General features: G+C 45.5%; 1 protein-coding gene across 1 annotated transcript in view; it reads left to right on the forward strand.

Moving 5' to 3' along the window:
- Positions 1 to 2,271: 2,271 nt before the first annotated feature.
- The window catches only part of Slc2a12 (solute carrier family 2 member 12), a 50,458-nt gene continuing 33,210 nt past the window's right edge, over positions 2,272 to 19,519 (forward strand). The window contains exon 1 of the mRNA XM_055599365.1: positions 2,272 to 2,431. Within this exon, the coding sequence (XP_055455340.1) occupies positions 2,317 to 2,431 (115 nt within the window). The 5' untranslated portion in view covers positions 2,272 to 2,316. The remainder of the gene's footprint in view (positions 2,432 to 19,519) is intronic.

A 19,519-nucleotide genomic window follows, 5' to 3' on the forward strand; every position in this document is an offset into this window, starting at 1 on the left:
CACAGGTTTTATTGCCTGCTTTGAGGAAGGGCTCTAGCTCCTATGATTAATCTTGGGTATACCAGAATCCTGGTCTTGATTACCTGCTTTGGGGGAAGAGAAGTGAAAAGGCAGAAAGGCAGGACAAGGTTAAAGAACCAGCTTCCCTGGCGCTACCCTGGGAGTCAACTTTGATGTAAGAGAACAAAGTGAGCACAGGTCAGAGCTTGAGATAGCCAGTGGCCTTTGTCAGGCCAACAGGGAGACAAGAAACAAGAGTCAGCTGCCAGGAGGCAATGTGGTCAGTCACGTTGTTTCCTTATTCTTCTTGACTCCAGGTCTATGCCTACAGAGTCTGTGAACAGTGGAGCTACAGAGAACTGAACAAGGATCACTGAACCACTTACAAGCACAATAAGGTGTCCTAGAACTGGGTTTGTCTACTCAGCTGCCCCAGCAAACAATCCAATACTTCCTGCTAACATAGGTGTGTGTGTGTGCGCGTGTGGAGGTGTCATAAAAGAAAGCATTTGTCCATCCGCCCCACACGAAGTTCATCACAGTTTCCCGGCAAGAGAGTATGATAAAATAATGAATACATGTGCCTCTCAGATACACACCGGCGTGCCTGTAACGCACCTAGGAACAAACAATGGCAGTTTCTTCGGCCATTTGGCATTACGAGTTCTTTGGTCTTGATAACATTCATTTTCTCTGAGCTTCCACCCGTGGTGAGTTGTGGGTGTTGTGCAGGGCACCTTCTCAGTACGACCAGCATATATACAGCAGGTGTATAATCAACACTGGTCGAACAGTAATTTAGCTATAATGAATGCTAGTTGAATTTCTTCCCATTTGTCCCTGTCTTTCCTAAACAATAATGCAAAAATGCCTATTGATGAGGAAAGATAGGCACAAATGATACTAACGAAAACCCTGGTTATGACCCAAAGTGTGGAAAACAAGCAAAAACAGGTCATTGCCTAGACAAGTACAGACCTTCCCCTAGCGGAGGAACAGCTAAGACGAGAATCTGTTTCACGGCCTCTCTTATGGTCAAGAGGAACTAAATAGTGTTAGACAGGGCTGGAATGTCAGGCTGCAGGAGAATCAGTGTTGGGCTTCTTGGCTCCTGACTGGCTTTGAAGAGTTTGAGTGCACTGGGTGTGTTTGTTTGTTTGCTTGTTTGTTTGTTTGTTGCAGATCCCAGGCTCCGAACCCAGAACCTTGTGTGTATGTAGGCAGGCGCTCTAACCACTGACCCACACCCTGTTCTGAAGAACTTAAACAAGTTTCTTTGGTTCCCATTTTCTCTCACAAGCTCTATCTAGCTGTATCTAGCATAATTTGTCTTACAATAATGATGCCAGGGGTTTCTCAGTGGCTATGATTTGCTAAGTACAGAAAGGATGGTAAAATATCGTCGGTCTGTTTGACTGTTTATGTAAGCACACATTCACAAACCAGTAAAGCACCCCTCCCTTTGGTGCCCTGATTTGTTTCATGTTACAACAGCTCAAGCCTGCTCTGAATAGCTAGTATCCTCCTGCCAGCCAAGCCAACATGCAACCCGACAGAACAACCTCTGTTTCAAAAGGATGACTTTGCTCTAAACTCAGGCTAGGAGGTGTCTAAAGAACCAATGCGTTTGGAGTTGGGAACAGGCCTTCTTTCTTCCCACAGCCCTAGAGAGAAAGCTATGCAAGGCATTTACCTAGACCCAAATCCCGTTGAAACAAACACTTCCCACGCTTTGTTTAAGCTGGTGAGTGTCATGGCTTTTAGGGTAACAGGCTTGCTAGCAAAAGAAAAATTAATACACTCTCCCTTCAGCTATGTCTTTGCATAAAGTGTTCCTCTCCTGCGAATTAACTGATACCATCTGTGGGCACTTGCTCCCCACTCTCGGCTTGCAGACTTGCATTTAAATCTGTGTGCTTCTTTTTTCTAAGCTGCTTTTCAAATTGCGGGAACACAAGAGCTAGCCCTAGCCGGTGGCCAAACAACTGCCTTTGAGTCCCCAAGTCTTTTAACCTTTTGCTTCCAAACTCGCATCTAAAGGCAAAACAATCCTGGAGACACGGCCCTCCCCCTGCCTGTGATAGGCTGCTTGGAATAGCAACAGCCTGTGTCACCGAAAAGGGCAAAGCCTTCGGAAATAGAAACAAAGTTGGTTACAAATCACACGGGCTCTGCCCGAAGGGAACCCCCCCTCCCCGCCCCAGCCCCTCCCACCCTTCTTTAGCATGCTGCCCATGGGGACGGTGACCACTGCTGTCAGCGCGGTAGGTCGGGGTGGTCTGCTGGCGGGGGAGAAGCTGTGAGCCCTACGTGACCATGGTACCTGTTGAAAACACAGAGGGCCCCAGTCTGTTGAAACTGAACGGGAGAGAGGCGGAGACAGACGGCAGCTGTGGAGCCAGCGGCGGCCGGCATCCTGCCTGCGCGGGAGGTAAAGTGAGACCGCGGGGCCGGCTCGGGTGACCGCTCGAGGGGGACAGCCGTCCCCGCCAGCCCCTGGGGACCGTGCGTGTCCGTGTGTGGGGGAGTGCGGGTGCGCGCGCAACCCTGGGGCGCGCCGGCCGGGTGCGTGGAGAACACGGGGTTCGGTGCGACGCGGGGTGACCCAGAGCTGTCCATGTCAGAACTGAAGTCTCCTTGGGACTTCACGTGTTGAAACGTGAGTTACCTTCTTGCTGCTGAGATGGACGGGCTCCATCAGTCTGCTTTACGTCGTAACGCAATGCACCCGTTCTTCCTGCTTGGAAAGGTGGGTCAGAGCCTCCTTTGCGAGCACACACTTTCTCGGTTTTTGTCGCAAATGGACGGTGTGCGGCAAGTGGACGTTATGAATTATTCCGTGCCCCCACAAAACTCCTTCTCTGCTCGTCCCTGCTTTCCTGGAGGACTTTCAAAAAGAGAGTCATTGAGTCACTTTTTCCTTCCCAAAGAGAACTTCGGTAGTTTTCATCGCACTATCTGTGCTAACCTAGATGCCTGTCTTTGCTTCCACATTTATAATGCCCAAACACACACCCCTAGTCTTTCGTTTGTTTGTTTATTTGCTTGTTTGATATTTGTTTCTTGGTGCCTCTTTCTACTCATCCAGTTTGCCAGGGACTATATGCTAATTGAGTTATGACGTACCAAACACAAACGGCCCTCTCCCTTCTGCGGTTACTACTTTCATCATATATTCATTTCGTCATACATTCCTTTCCCAAGCTGCCTACTGGAATGTCACAAATAGTCAACCAGTGCTCAGCCACACCGAAGTCATTCATTGCCTTTCATCTGGGAATGGGGCTACACAGGATGTTGAATCTGTGGGTTTGCCTGATCTGGGCACGGGATCGACAAAGCCTCAAGTGGAGGTGAAGTGGTCCCACCTCAGGAATGTAGACACCAGCTCCTTTCCTGCCTTGCTCCAGGCTTAGCCTGCTCTTTCTTTCCCAGGTCTTGTCAGGAATGGACACCTGGGGCCATCTTTGGCCTCTCTCTTTCCCCAAGGCCTTGAGGGCTGACTGGAAATGCTATTAAGAGCAGGCAAGGGGAATCAGATTGGGGTTAGAGAGGTCTTATCTATAGATTCCTGAGAAAATGAGCCTCAGGAGAGAGCAGAGCACTGAGGTGGTGCTGACAAGCTAACGGTTAATTAAATGGCATCTTTGTGTCACAGTGTCACAAAGAAGAGAAAAAGTAACTGCCCAGCATGGCTTCTGCAACAACCATTAGAAACTAACTAATTTTTACCACCTACCTGTAATGTCAGAATACAGAAGGAAGCAGGAGGGTTCAGACCAACCTGGATGATATAGTGAGGCCCTGTCTTCACACACACACACACACACACACACACACACACACACACACACACACAGAGAGAACTTTAAGGTAGATTTGAAAGCACAGTATACCTTGATACCTTATATTGTACTCATTCACAATTATCCCCGTGGAAGGTAGTATATAGAGATACTCATAAAGCTTGAACATACATACAGAATTCAGTGTAAAGTACCACTGCTTATATGACTGTAACGGAACGGTGAGTACCTCATACAGTCTATCAAATTTAATCCAAATGAACCTTAATTATGTAGAAGAAAAAAAAAACCCTGAAGTTTTCATTAGCATCTCAGATGGCTACAGCTTTGTCACAGTTAATGCTTAGATGAATACAAACCTTTTAGATGTCCCTAAATTGACTCAAGTATCTCTTGACCCCTCAAAGCAATCCTGCACATATATGTATAAGTGTGTTATAGAGTCATGCTATATGGTTTTAGGAGGTCATTTAATATCTTCTCCTCTAATACTGGGATTATATTTTAGTTCTTTTTAATCAAGATATTGATGCTCATTGAAACAGCATTTGCCAAGCATTCCTTTGGGCCTCTTTGTATTCCAAACTTACATAATTTCTTTTATCCAGGAAATTCAGAATATTTAAAATATGCATGTTTCTGCATTTAAAGTCTTTCTATATTTCTAGGTGGAAAAAAAAATCAGGAGAAAAGGGGAATAAACTATTTATCCCAAGCTAAGATAATTGATTAAACCATGTGAGATACTGAAAAGGCAAACAACCAGAAGGCTGACCACAAACTGTCAGCTCCTCCCACCCGCACACCTAAACTCCTGCACAGGAGCAAAGCATTTTGGCAGGTCTTCCTTGCTTGACTCTTTAATTAGAAAGGGAGCTTTGTCTCCGTGAATGGAAGGTAACGAACATCATTATTTTGCCAAGAAGCTAGGACTCAAAGTGACTGTGCTGATAGTAAAATTTACAGTGTTCACGGACACATTCTAGTTGACCTTCTGAAGGAGGGTCAAGTTCAGTTTCAAATCCTGATACCTAAAGCTGCTGGCGGAGAGAGGTGAAGGAAGAATCTAGGCAGCCAGAACACCTCTCGCCGGGTGAAAGAGGGACTTGGAGCCAGGAGGTTGGTAGTTGCCAGGCCCTGGTATGGGACTAACTGTGGAGATTTCCCAGCTGGGAGCTTTGATAACTGTTCCTTCGTCCTCAGCTCGCATGCTTTCCCCATTTTGACATCCAAACTCCTGGCCAGAGAGAGTTCTGGAATCCTCCTTTGCCCCACCATCGCTGGTCTTCATCTCTCTTCTGCCTAAAAAGGTCAGAAGTTAAGAGCAGTATTTGTTGCCCGAGTCCAGGTTCTTAGCGCTGAAGAAATTACTCAGAACTGGCCTCACAGGCCCTCCTGGAAGGCTTGCTGGTCATCCCTCTGAAGACATCAAAGCTGGGGACTTCAAAATACTTCCACTAATCGGAGTACCCTGAGGACTTGTTCTTTGAGGTTGTAAAGCTGTGAGTGCTGAGATAGTGTATGAAGGTAAATAAGACTGTCCTGGATGTCCCTTCAGGCTTAGTCTAATCTGGAGCCTCTGAAGACAGCCGGTCTGGCTTTCTTGAGTGAGACTTCATGGAGAAAACTTGTGGGGAACAAACGCACTCCCAGGGAGGGGAAGTCAGGACAGGCACTAAGGCCCAATGATAGAGATTTGATTTCAAGAAGATTTTAATAACAGGTCTGTTATCTCAGGCAAAAATTACGGAATGCCCACAAGCACACACACTACACATAAATAAATGTGATAATCTTTTTGAAGTGACAAAATTACTGAATCTTAAAACCACGCATTTAACAAATGGATGGCTGACAGCAAGGAAATGACAGGATTTGGAGACACTGATTTCTAAAACAGAAGCTTCCTGTATGATAGTAAGACCGGCTTTAAAGGTAAACATCTCCCTTTGGGCCCAGCCAACACCTCTTTGGTTCTGGACATTTAACATCAGTTAGAAATCATGCCAGAGTTCTAACTTAGGACTTTGCTTAGATGTAAAGCTTGAGAAAAATGGTTCCTAGGGGAACTCCTAGAAGGGCAATGCTGGATTTGTCCTGCCAAAAAGGGAACACTTAGGGAGAGTTAAGAACACACTGTCACCCAGAGAGAACGCAGACAGGTTGTCCCTTAGCCACAGATCCTGGACCAACTACAGCCACAGGAACAGACACATCAGGCTCTCAGGCTGTGGCAGGGAGTTGGCAGACACGGCCATAGCTAGGGCTAGAACAGCCAGCCAAGCCCTGGGGCCCACCTCTGCTGGCCTGAGACTTTGCCAACCTACACCTGTATGCTAGAACTGGCTTTTATAACCAGGGTTTCTTCCGGTAGGCCCAGGCCCCATCCCAGGTGTTAAATATTTCCAACACTGCCCTCCTCTCTGCCAGACTTGCCACAGTAGCTGAAGCAGCAGGTTCCAGGAGCATGCTCGGTGGTAAGTGACAGGACTCTAAGGTGAGCTTGGGAAAATACTCTTCATGATTTTTTCCACAGGACCCTTCTCAGTGTTCTTGCTCTTTCCTCGAGCTGGTGGAAGTAGCACTCAGAATATCACGGAGCAGCCTGAGCAAACACTGTGACTGGCCTGCTCCTTGGGAATCAGCTGATCCTGACAATCAGCTTTAGATCTTTGAGGTTTTAATTTTCTTTCAAAAGTAGCCTGGGAAAGAGGGGTTCATAGGGAGAATTTGCTCAGTAAGAGGAGCCCAAGTACTACTATTTAGCATCCCCGTTAAAACCTTGTGAGCACCACACATTCCGCCATCAGTAAGCAATGGGCCTCCACAGCTGGGCTGAGTGAAGCAGCTCTTTACCTGGAATTGTATGAGCAAGAACTGGGTTTATGAGATTCTGAAGGTGAGCATTTGGAACACACTATTTCAGTTTTCCTTTGTGAACAGTCTTTCCCAGAACAATGAATTACCAAATGACTTAAAGAGCACCAAGATTTGGGCGTGAGGAAGGGGAGAGTTGCTAGCTCCTTCGCTCTTCCCTGAGGACTCTGCAAAAATTCCAAATGAGGACAATTTCTCATCTTGAAGTCCTTAAAAAAAAAAAATATCCAATTGCAGTTTCAGTCCCAGACACTGAATGCTCTCAAAATACTTCTCAGCTGAAGTGGAATCAAATGACCAGTGTCGTAAATCATAAATTTCTATGAGCTGTTCCCATTTCTTAAGGTTTGTTTCGTTCACTGGCTTTCCTTTCTACATTATAGCACATTCATTTGTACATTTGCTAAATGGCTATGTCTCAGTGACATACTAATTATTTGCGAACTTTGTACAAAAGCAACAGGACTGAAGTAACTTATCACATCATTCTAATGCCAGCAGGTTCCATTATATTTGAACAATGACTTGTTTTATAAAATTCTATCAAAGTGTAAGGGAGAAACTTTATTGGACTTATAAAAATTTTTTGTTTGTTTTTTGTTTTGTTTTTTCTAGACAGGGTTTCTCTGGGTAGCCTTGGCTGTCCTGGACTCACTTAGTAGACCAGGCTGGCCTTAAACTTATAGAGATCCACCTGCCTCTGCCTCCCTGAATGCTGGGATTATAGGCATGCACCACTGAGCCCAGTGTAAGGAATTTCCTTCTGTTAATAAACAAATGCAATTTAACGTCAAACTTCAACTGTGATGCCCTCAGAAGTAGAAGTTTCTTGAGAAGCTTGTGTGTCATCTATTAACACTGCCCCAGGCTGTAGGTAATGTCCCTCTAGCTTCATATACAGTGCTTCCTCACTTTTATGGACCTTGGAGTTAGGAGCTAAAAGGCAAGCTAATTTGGAAGCCTGCTTGAAATAGCATCTTAGCTTCACATGTGTAAGACTTTTTAAGAATGGGGGGGGGTGTAATTAGGATCAATTTATATGGAGAGAGAGCATTCCCACGCTAATAAAATATTTGATTTCCAGTGGGAACTAAACTGTAGAAACCCACAAGGAAAAAACATAGAAAGAATGTTTTGTTTTGTTTTGTTTTGTTTTTAATGATGCAATTCCATTATCCAGGGATGTGGGTTTTAAAAAGAAGGGAATTCACAAATTTATGAAATTATTTTATTTCCTGGGATATCACATAAGAAGCTATTTCAAGATTTTACCTTTTTTTTTTGATAGTTTAATAAGTGCGCTTTATTTCAATGACGACCCATGTAATGCCCATACTTTGTGATTGGATTTTGTGCCCACTATCTCTTGTGTGGTGTTTCTCTCTCTTCCTCTGTCTCTGTCTCTACCTCTGTATCTGTGTGTGTATGTGTGTATGTCTCTCTGTCTCTGTCTTTTTGTCATGCTCGCTCTTGTTAGTTGTTGAGTAAATCGAATATCAAACGGTTTACGCCTGTAGTTTCCTATAGTGTAGGTTTGGCTGGCTGCATCTTGGTGAGTCAATGCGGCTGCATTTACCATAAATTACTAGCTGAATCTTGAGGCTCCAGCAGGTGTAGTTTCCTTATCAATTAAGATTAAAAAGGCCCCTGTGGAATGAGTATCATGGGCCAATGCTTCATAATGACCCCCTGGAGTAAGGCTAACCTCCCCTTATACAGGATCAGAAACAGCAATGGACAGCTGACACTCAGCACGTATATTCAACCACTGAACAGCCACCCTCCACCCATCCTCGGTCCCAGCACTATGAACTGAATAATATTCTTTAATAGTTTAGCCGAGGTCACAGAGAAACAGGAAGTGTAAGTCTTGCTGATTTTGCCAAAATCTAGCCACTGACTGACTAATCAGGCATCTTGATTCCAGACGGTGCCTTTGCTCCTCAGCCCCAGTACCTGGTACAGAGAGGCAAAGCGTCCTGCTCCACATTCAAAGGCAGAGTAAGTGGAACACGGAAACTCCAACCATGGAATCCCCAGTCTTGACCAATCATAAGGCCAGCACTTTTTCAGCTTCCTGTCTTGCCAAATCCAGAGTTTAGGATTAAACCCACTTAAGGGCTTGGTTGCATTCTATTTTATCGAATTCCCTTAGGTTCATGGTAACTTTTTTTTTTTTTTTCTGTGAAATTATAAGTTCACAGGCTGAGGAAATGAGGCCTCAGGCTAAATTCCCGGCATCCATGTAGAAATGCCAGGCACTGTAGCATGCATTTGCAGTCCCAGCACTGGGGAGGTGGAAGGTCTCTGGGGTTTGTTAGCCAGCCAGTCTAGGCCAATGAGACTCCGTCTCAAAGGGCGTTTCTGAGGAGGCTACCTGGAGTTGTCTTCTGGTGGTGTCTACAAGCACCTGCTCTTACAACCCTCCCTCTGTCCCAAGCATGCGGTTAGGGTTAGCCATAAATGATATTATAAATATAGAAATGCCATATGTTTTTTTCTCATCAGAGCTCCAAGCTGATTGGCAGCACTTGGAAAGTTCTGCATAGCTCCTAAGAGGTAGGAACTATGCCTCTCTCTCTGTACACTCGAATCTGTATCAGAGATGCTGTGTATACAGCACCAGGCTCACCACCAGGGTGTCCTGGTGCTCACGGAGTCACCAAGGTACTGACCATCGAGATGAGCCTTGTCTGCCCTCTGTGACCAAGACAGGGTTCCTCATGGTACACGTGATGGTTCAGGGCACCATCAGGGTGAATAAAGAAGGGCTTGTTGGGTCAACAAAAGAGGATCTGCATTCAGAAATGTTCTGAGCAGCTACTATACGAGAGACAGTGTAGGATGCTTCAAGCTGAGAAAGAATCCGGCAAAGTACGCCTGCCTATAGATCTTTACCAGCTCATCCAAAAGATAAAAATCGATATAACTGCAGTCATTCACTGCCTACTGTCGCTGATCACCTGTGTGTAAAAGGAACTTTTATTCTCCTGAGGTAATTGTTGTCTCGTAGGCTTACTGCCTCCTCCTGCTAACCTGTCCTGGAAGCTTCTAGCCTCCTTACAAATTTAATTTAGGCCTAGAATGTTTTCAGCCTCTGAGACTTACTGCTGAAAAAACTCGCCCTTTCTCGTTCCTACTGAGCTCTGGGCTGGCTGGTTCAATCCAGCTGTTCTGGCTCAAACTCTTCTCTCAGCTGACTTATTCAGTCTGGCTTCTCTCTTGGCCCCTGAATTGCTCTGCTAGGCCTCAAACTAACTCCAGCAATCTTTTCTAATCTTCTGGCTCCTTCCGTCTTCACCTGTGTCTAGCTTGTTCTCTCATTCAACCTCTCTCTGTAAAACTCTCCAGGTAAAACAGCCTCCTCTCTCTCATTCTCTGTGCTGCTCCTTTAAGTAGCTTCCCTTTCCCCTCTGGTCTAGTGAGAGTTGGGGGTATCCTATTCTGTCAAGTCTTTCTCTGATTCATTACTGTTTCTGCCACTCAATTAAACATCACTTTCAAATGTGGTGCTTCTTTCTACAAACTAATTTTACCTTCATTGTTTGGGGTTAAAGGTGCACACCACCACACCTGGACTTAAGCTTTTCTTTCCCTGAAAAAAGCTTTTCTTTACTCCATTTCCACCAGGCTGGCCTCGAACTCACAGAGATCCACCTGGCTCTACCTCCTGAGTGCTGGGATTAAAGGCATGAACCAGGCCCATCCCCCAGCTGTCTTTCCGTGTTCTTAATTTTTTCTTAAGTAAGAGGGACTGTGTATTGTATGTTGTCACATGGGTCTATTAGTTGCTCTGTTAAATAATTATTTAAAGAATGACTAGGTCCAAGGCCCTGGTCCAGAGCCTTGAAAGAATGAGTCATGTCTTACAAAACAATGATGAAGACACTTGATGTCAACCTCTGGCCTACATGTACACACACACACAGTCACAAATACATTCACATGCACACACAACCACACATCCTAACACACACACACACACACACATGCACCTACATCCGTGCATACATTTAAAAAAGTAGAACCGAGCACTGAGGCCAACTAACATTTCTCTGGAGACAGTAAGTGACACAGAAAACTGGAGAAGAGGACGGCACTCCTGGGGAATGGCAAGGATTTCAGTTTGATGGGAGCAGCAGGTGTGGAGTGGGGAAGGGGACCCCGGGGGTGGGGCGGGACGGTGAAGCTGCGTGCAGGGCCTGCAGGGGAGCTGGCTGCGCAGGCAGCATGAGAGCAGCTCCTGGGAAGCCTCCCTCCAGACTGCAAATTCCCCAGCCTTCAGCGGGAAGGAAACTAGGCTCAGCCTCCCGCTGCTGGATGCGCACTTCTCCTGGCCCCTACCTTGCTCCCGCCCCCAGGCTCAAAGTCTCTGCATGTCCTGTGAAGGTTCTGACTGTCAATGCCCCAGCTTTCTGTTTTCCCTGGGTTCTCGCTCCCCACTGCGCCAGGACTTGGGTCTTGTAAGAACACTGTAGGCCCCTCCTCCCAATTTTTGAGTCCCGGCCATACCACCCACACCACGAAGGCTCCTCCACATTTACTGATGGGCTCGGGAGGCGGTTCTGTATGCATATTCTAAAGCCTCTTGTCCTGACTTCCGCAGGGAATTCATTGTAGACTCACTTTTCTAAAGTCTTCAGATCCCTCACCAAAATGCGCCCTCGGCTTCTCTTCCCAACCTTGTCCCTGCAAGTTTACAACAAATCCTAGAGTTTCTTCCATTGCTCCTCTGTCGTGTACTTTTAGCCCTTCCTTAGGAATGCTTTCCTACTTCTCTGTCCAAATTTTTTCTTATCATATGAAGGAAGGGTCTTTTGTCCCCTTGTCTCCCTGGCGCCTCTGTCTGTCTGTCCATTGGCAGAATTCCCTGTGTGCAGCTCTCTTAATGCCCACGTGACTATCAGGCCTACATGTTACTAGAGAGCTCTCTCTAAAATCACCCCCATTATAGGATCTACAATATTATTTAAATTCTCCCTGCCTCGTTGCCCTATTTAAGGATTTACAGACTACAAAGGGAGTCAAATGGGGTGCACTTTCATAATCCCAGAAACAAGTGGGACACGAAGGCAAGAATACCAGGAGTTCAAGGTTATCCTTGCCTACAGAGCAAGTTCAAGGTTAGTCCAGGCTACCTGAGAACCCCTTCTCAAAAAACAAAAACAAGACAACAGCAGCAAAGCCCACAAGAGGGTGATTTTTCAACCATTTTTAAGTAAAGATACAACTTAAAATCCTCACAATTTTTTTTTGTGGTTTTATGTTTATTAATTAGAAAATACAGTGACAGAAGGCAACTACTATGTACGTAAGTTAAACAAATTCCACCCTAGGCTTATACATTTGAAAATTTGTAAAACAAAATATATGTTACACTTCTAAAAAATTTTTTTTAATCTGTTAAATAGTCATGGTAATTTGTTATGAGACAGTATGGACATCCATGGATCAACACAGCTCACACATGCTGAAAAGGTCTCTCTAGAAACACCAGAGGTGGCTAGGCAGGATGGCTGTGGCATTTCTTTTGACTAAGTTCCTCCTAGCCTTCTATTGAAAACCTCTATGTAGACATACAAACACATGCAAAATGGCAGTAGCATTGAAAACCAGAAACAGTTGTTAGTGAGTTAGATGCAGCTCTGAATAGATGAAGATGCTGCACTAATACCAAGATCAGGGAGTAGCATGTTAAACTCCCGTGAGGTCCCACTGTGCGTCTCCTTTTGGAGGAGGATGGCTCCCATGTGGCCCTACTGTGTCTCCATTTGGAGAAGGGTCACTCCCATGTGGCCCCACTGTGTATCTCTGTTTGGAGGATGGTAGCTTCCATGTGACCCTACTGGGTGTCTCTGTTTGGAGGAGGGTAGCTCCCATGTGGTCCCACTATGTTTCTCCGTTTGGTAGATGTAGAAGAGGAAGAAGAGGGTAGCTCCACAGGGCTGCCTTCTCCAAAGGTCAAGCATCTGCTTCATAGCTCCTACAGGGCTCTGTCATTACTTCTCTTTCTGCACTTCAGGGCTATGATTTCCAGGACTTCACAAGTCTGGGCCCGGGAGGGAGAGTGTTAAGATAGTCATTAAGATAGTCAGAGAGGGAAGGCAGTGGAAGGCAAAGGGAATCTCTGGACACCAAACCCAACAGAGGCCTCTTCATTGATTACATTTGAAACTGAAGTAAACCCTTTCATGTGTTAAGCTCCAGGTTTTCAGGTCTTGGGGTTCTTGTGATAAAAAATATCATAACTGGCTCATGAATAAAAAAAGAACTCAGAAAAATTCCAACGCATTCCAAATATAAAAGAATAAGTTTCTTTTTTTTAATTTTTCATTTTTTTACCAGAAACATAAATTTCAGAAAGCTACTTTTGTTCTCAAAGTAACTTGTAAACAATGGATCGTGAAAAAAATAACACAATGTCTGCATTAAGCTGCTGTAGTTTAGCCATAACTAAACACCCAAGGCAGGCTTGCTTACTTGCTGTGTTTGTTTATTTATTTATTTATGGTAGAGGCTGGAGGCCCAAGGTTGAGGCCCTCCCTTAGTCTGGCCAGTTGTGAGGATTAAAAGGTCACAATGTTGGGAGTGCATGTGAGAGGGGGAAAAAATCTCCTACCAAACCAGAAACCCAGGAAGAGATTGAAGGGTCAGTCTCCCGAGAAAGCCAGGAAGAAACACAAGGTCTGGATCAGGCTTGTGTAAAAACTTTCTCACACCAAAGCTCCCCCCAAGAGCTGAGTGTGGTGATGCGTGCCTGTAACACCAACACTCGATGCATGGAAGCAAGAGGGTCCAGTAGTTCAGTATCCTTAGCTACGTACTAAGTCTGAAGCCGGCCTCGGCTGTGTGAGACCCTATCTTTAAAATATGAAAAAGAAAAACAGAAAGAGAGAAAAAACCCTCACTCCGAAATATCAGCATTCTCTCTCATTGACATCAGCGTCAGCAAGAACCAAGGTTAGAGTCAGCCATCATAAGACCTGTAGAGAGCAGAGACGATGGAACCACACAAGAGTTTGATTTTTCTGAATCTGTGGTGTGGCGGGTGACCAGGAGAAACTATTAAAGAGAATAAGTAAAAGGGACATAAAAATAGATATGGAAAAGAATAAGAACAAATATAATTAGCATATAAGTAATATGACTAAATATGACAAAGTAGAAAAATATTTTTCTGAGCAAAAGGTTTCTACAACTACCTGGAAGTTTTTGTTTTGTTTTTTGGGACAGGATTTCTCTGTGTAACCTTGGCTGTCCTGGACTCACTTTGTAGAAAGGCTGGCCTCGAACTCACAGAGATCAGCCTGCCTCAGCCTCCCTGAGTGCTGGGATTTACAGACGTGTGACACGATGCCCAGGCTACTGCTTTGAAATTTTAGAAGCAAACATCTGGGCTTATTCTAATGAAAGCTGTAGGAAGAATCTAAAAAGGAAGGAAAAGAAAGAAGATGGGGAGGGGGAAGAGAAGAAGGAAGGAAAAAGAAAGGAAGTTATTCTTGCAGACACACAAAAAGGGACAGTAACACAGCAAAGCCAAATGTAGGCAAATGATGAGATACAATCCCCAGTTTGTACCTCTTTTGCCAATAGACTAGGGAGAATATTCGTTTCAGGAAAGTATGCTGGTGAAGGTTCCACTAGGTCAAACCTGGGACTGGAAGAATGAGAGTTAGCAATGTTCCTACCCTTCTTCCTGGAAAAGTCAAACATTGGCAGGTGTTGAGGGAGGTCAGGCTTCAATTGCTGTGAGTTTCCCTGTGTGCTCAAGGGACAATTAGAGATGCAGGTCAGGAGTAGGCCTATAGGAGTTAGGAGCCGAATATTTACCACCACAGGGCCGCCACACATATCACAGGGCCAAAAAGCAGCATTTGAGAAGCTGGGAACTCCATGCTACAGCTCCCCATGGGATGTAGCCTCTAAATGTTTGTATACACTCCGTCTCTGGGAATTCGTGTACTTCAGTCTTCTGGCTCAGCCAGACTCCCTCCGTTATGAGGGATCCTGGAGCCTCTACTGAGTATGCGCATGCCGTGTGCCCTCTTGATGTCCTGGTGCTCCTGGCCTAAGGCCACACACACATGACGATAAACTATAAGCTGCAGATACAAGGTTAACTCAACCAAAGAGGGGAAGTCTGGGAGGTTTTGAAGAGGTGGAGGTGTCTGAGCTATGCCCTCAGGATGAACAAGGTTCCTTGGAGCTGAGAGAGAAGATGAAAAACACTGATGGTTGGTGGGGTGTGGCGTAGCACGAAGAGCCGTACAGTCTGGGAAAGAACGCAGACGTTTCTGAAACGCAGAGTTTCTGAAAACAGTACATGATGGATAACTGGGCCAGAGAATTTGGGGCTTGGAGAGTGATGTAGAGCTTGCAAGCCCGGATCCTGGAAGGGAACTGGAAACCCTGAGTGTGAGCAGGTGGGCAGGCACACAGAGCAGGCTCTACACAAAGCTCATTTTATCAAAACACAGGTATGCGCAAGACAAACGTTTTGGAAATGCAGACTATTTGAACAGCAAGCACGTATGTAATTACAGAGTTCTGCTCCCCAGCAGTGTGTAACACAGCTGTGGGAAGGAGAGGCCAGAGGAAGAGCACTCTGCAGCGCTGTTTCTAGTCGCAATCTCAACAAACACTGATTCTCTTGCCAGGTGCAACAGATTAGCCGTGAGAACAGAGAAGGGTGGAGAACCGGGCTTGGCCTCCAAGATAACTTTCAACCTAAAAGTGAAGATGAGCAGGTCCAGGGACCAGTGCCTCCCGAGGGGCAGGCCCTCTGAAATCACCCTTTGCTCAGAGTCTGAACCGAGCCAGCAGGATGCAGCCAAGCAGGGTAACGGCAGCACTGAAGCGGTCTTCCCTGGGGTGGTGGCACTTGAGGTGGCCGTTGAAAGATGAGCTGGGATCAAAGGCACCCGGGTGAACACAGTGGTCAGGCCGCTTGAGGGGCCAACTGCGAGTTATTCTCGAACAATACACGGAGGAGGGTTCTTTAAATCTGAGAAGCTTTCATAGTTGGTCAAGCTGTATAATTACCTGGCTGTCCGCCAAGGAAACCTGTGTGTGCATGCTTTTCAGCCCACTGTGGGATTTAGTGAGGCGGCAAGTATCTATTGTGTGCCCATTATGTACATACGCCAGGATTGGCATCTGGGGAAGAAAAGGAAGAAGAAAGCAGTCAGAAACTCAAATATGGTGGAAAATGGATATCTTGTATTGAGTATGGGGTACAGGCCTGGTTTCAGGTGACTTGCTGTGAGTATGGACAGTGCGGTTACTGCTGTGACAGCCGGTGCTGCTGTCTTCTGGCCTCTGTGGGTCTTGGGGCTCCTTTGGTACAACCTCTTGACTGGGGTTACATCTTCATATCTCCTTGGCAAGGAGTCCTCACTATATCAAAAGGCACCAGGATTTTTCTGAAGCAGGTGTGAGCCTCCCAGCAAGGTAGCCTTCAGACACAGGCACAAGCATCACCCAACAGCCTGTGGGTAGCTGACAGCTTCCATTTCTGCTTGTTGCGGCTTAGAAAGTGGAGAATTCCCGGTGGCACTCTTGTGGGGAACAGCAATGTGAAGGGATGGAAGCTGGAATCCAGGTCATGACCAAATGCTGTTGAGATGCTGGAAGCAAGCTTTTGACTTGACATCAGGGAATGGTTTTTTGTTGTTGCTGAGGTTTTCTTTTTACATTAATTTTGAGTGCTCTTCTCTGCTCTAGGCTACTGCTCTTCAGACTATCCTGCTGCCCCAAACTCTTCCATCTGTGTTTCAACACACGCACATTATTGTCTCCTGCTATGGCCTCAGACTACGTCCTATTGTGTTCTGTGCACTGCCAGATTTCTTGCAAAAGTTATGTCAACTTCCTGGCATCTATAGGATAACGTTTTGCTTCTATCATCATCACTAAGCAAAAAGTAGACCCAAGAAAGGGCCACTCTATATCTTTCTTTATGACTTTTGTATAAAAAAGCAGCTCTTGAGGAATACAGGTGGCCATTGGGAAGCATCATACACTGAACTAGAATTTAAAACCCAATGGGACAGCCCCAGGGTTAACTGGACTTCAGTTGTCGTAAGTCCCAGCACTAAGGTCCGCCTTGTAGGAAAGCACTGTCTCCCATCTGCCCAAAGGGCGGGCGAGGAAGCGGGAGGTGGCGGGGGCAGTCATCTGCTTCCTAAGCTGCTCAGTTGCCAGTTTCACTACATCCTTAACTCCCTGGCTGCACTTGCCACTGTGTGGCTGCCTCCCTCAGGCAGCCTCCATTCAACTCTCAAGAACTGCCAGTTGCATCAGTCACAATCCCAGGTTCCAGTTACCAATGGACGAACACATGCACACACAAGTCCACACAGCAAGCATAGGCAGAGTGGGTAGTGGCAAAGGAAGTGTGGCAACTGCAGTGTTCTTGGGCCGGCAGGATAGCTCAGCAGGTGAAAGGGCTGGACCTAAACACCTGAGCTTGATCCTCAGTTCTCATGGCGGCAGGAGAGGACTGACTCCCAAAGGTTGTCTCGTCCATGGTACGTGTGTGTGCGTGTGTGCGTGTGTGTGTGTGTGTACACAGAAAGAACACTATTCTTATCCAATTGTGATGGTTTCACCTGATTTTCTTTGCTGAGGGGACTGTTTAAGACCATCTGGAAAAAAGAAGGTTTGTGTGGAAACTGAGGACATGGTTCTTTAAGAGATGAGGTCCTTTTGTAGAAACTAAAACAAGACAATCATACTAAATAATATAAATGTCACCAGATGGTTAAACTTGTTGAAGGCAAAAACTATATTTTATTTCATTCTCTGTGAGTGTGTGTGTGAATTTGTGTGTATTTTGGTACCTAGAAAAGTGCCTGCTAAAGGTGCTTAATAGTTATTTTCTGATTAGATGAATTGCTGATTCCTTTTTAATCTAATGGTTTAATCCTTATAAGTTAACTTTGTTTTATTTGATGGGGATTATTCTATTTTATTATTATTATTTTTTGTTTTTGTTTTTAGATTTTTCAAGACAGGGTTTCTCTGTGTAGCCTTGGCTGTCCTGGACTTGCTTTGTAGACCAGGCTGGCCTCGAACTCACGTTGATCCGCCTGCCTCTACCAACCTGAGTGCTGGGATCAAGGAGTGTGCCACCACACCCAGCATGATTATTTTATTCTTCTTCACTCATCTATCTTCCTGTTTGTGGCTTTATTTATTGATTTACAGACATATTGTCTCCTAGCCCAGGAGGGCTTTGAATTCTCTGTGCAGTCAAGGTTGCCCTTGATCACCTTGCTTACACCTCCAGAGTGCCAGGGTCACAGGCCTGTGCACCAAACTCTGTTTTTATGCATTAAGGGACTGAACCAATTGACTTACAACAGCTGCTTCAGTTTATTTATTTGTTTTTAAATCGTCCACTTAAATCGTCACAAATGCCACTAAATTCCTGGTGACAGAGAAAACCTTGGCTAGTGGGGATGTGAACTGACTAGATTACCTTAATTTCAGGAGAGATGCAAAAACCTTGGCTAGTGGGGATGTGAACTGACTAGATTACCTTAATTTCAGGAGAGATGCTTAGGCTTTTTGTTTTGGTTTGGTTTTGAGACAGGGTTTCTCTACAGAGCCCTGGCTAGGTAGACCAGGCTGGCATCAAACTCACAGAGATCCGCCTGCCTCTGCCTCTCAAGTGCTGGGATTAAAGGTGAGTGAGCCCTTGCCTGTCTTCTGCATCACATTTTAAAATGGCATTGTGCTCACAATCAAAACAAACCAGTTAAAAGGCCTTACCTCAGCCCGTGACGGCTGTGCCAATGTGCTTGTTTCCAGCCCATGCAGCTCAGTTTTCTGCTTTTCCACATTTGTTCCAGGCCTTCATACGGGAGGTCCCATGGTCCCAGTCTTAGCCCTGCTTCTTTTCCTCCATTCTGTCTGCCTAAGTGATCTCACGAATTCCCCTGGCTTTAAACACCGAGTTTGCTATATCTCTCCAGTCTTGACCTGTCCCAGGCGCTTCAGATCTACAGATACTCAGTTTCCCTCCCGGACATTTTTATCCTACAGGGGAAACAAGGAAAACATTTCAGTGAATCCCAAACGAGGCTTCTGATGGGCATGTCTCTTGTCACCACACACAGGAGTTCTGATCCTGACCTCTCCTGGAAGGGCATATTGCACCAGGCAGTCTATATGAACATGCCTATGTGTACCGAGTGTTGTGGAAGCGCCCGCTCAAATGCTCAACCCAAGTGCCGGTCGAGGTACCAACTTCCTTGCTTGGTTTACCTCCAGCTCATGAGACAGTCATGGGCACTTTGTTGGCTTGACAGGAAGATTTCCTTTACTTGTCTCCAGCTCCACCTGAGCACTCAAGGATCCTGTCTTGACCCTTGAAGACCTAGTCTCTCTACCAAAGCAATTGTACCCCCCAAAGAGGAAAGCCGTGGTGCCCTGCTCTCTGACTTACTGAGTGGTGGGTAGCCATTGTACGTGGAACGCAAAGAAAGGCGTCACCGTGACCTCCTCTGTTCCTATCCAAGCTCTTGCTCCACCCTTCCCCACTGGGAGGCGCATGTTGTGCTACACACACTGTGTGCTGTTCTTCTCACTGTTCCTGAGACATGGCAAGAACTTCCCTGTCCTGTCCTAGAAATGGCTGCCACTATAACATAATATATAATATATATTATATATAGCATATATAATAGCATATATAATATATAATATAAAATTAAGATAAACATACTATCTATACTATATTATTAATAAATTAATCCATTGACATATTAATTATAATGTAAATATGCTATTTATATTAATTATATTATATTTCTTCCCCAGGCCAACAATGT

Source organism: Psammomys obesus, unplaced genomic scaffold (genome assembly GCF_907164565.1).
Source record: "Psammomys obesus unplaced genomic scaffold, mPsaObe1.curated_primary_1811, whole genome shotgun sequence".
Taxonomy (NCBI): Eukaryota; Metazoa; Chordata; class Mammalia; order Rodentia; family Muridae; genus Psammomys; species Psammomys obesus.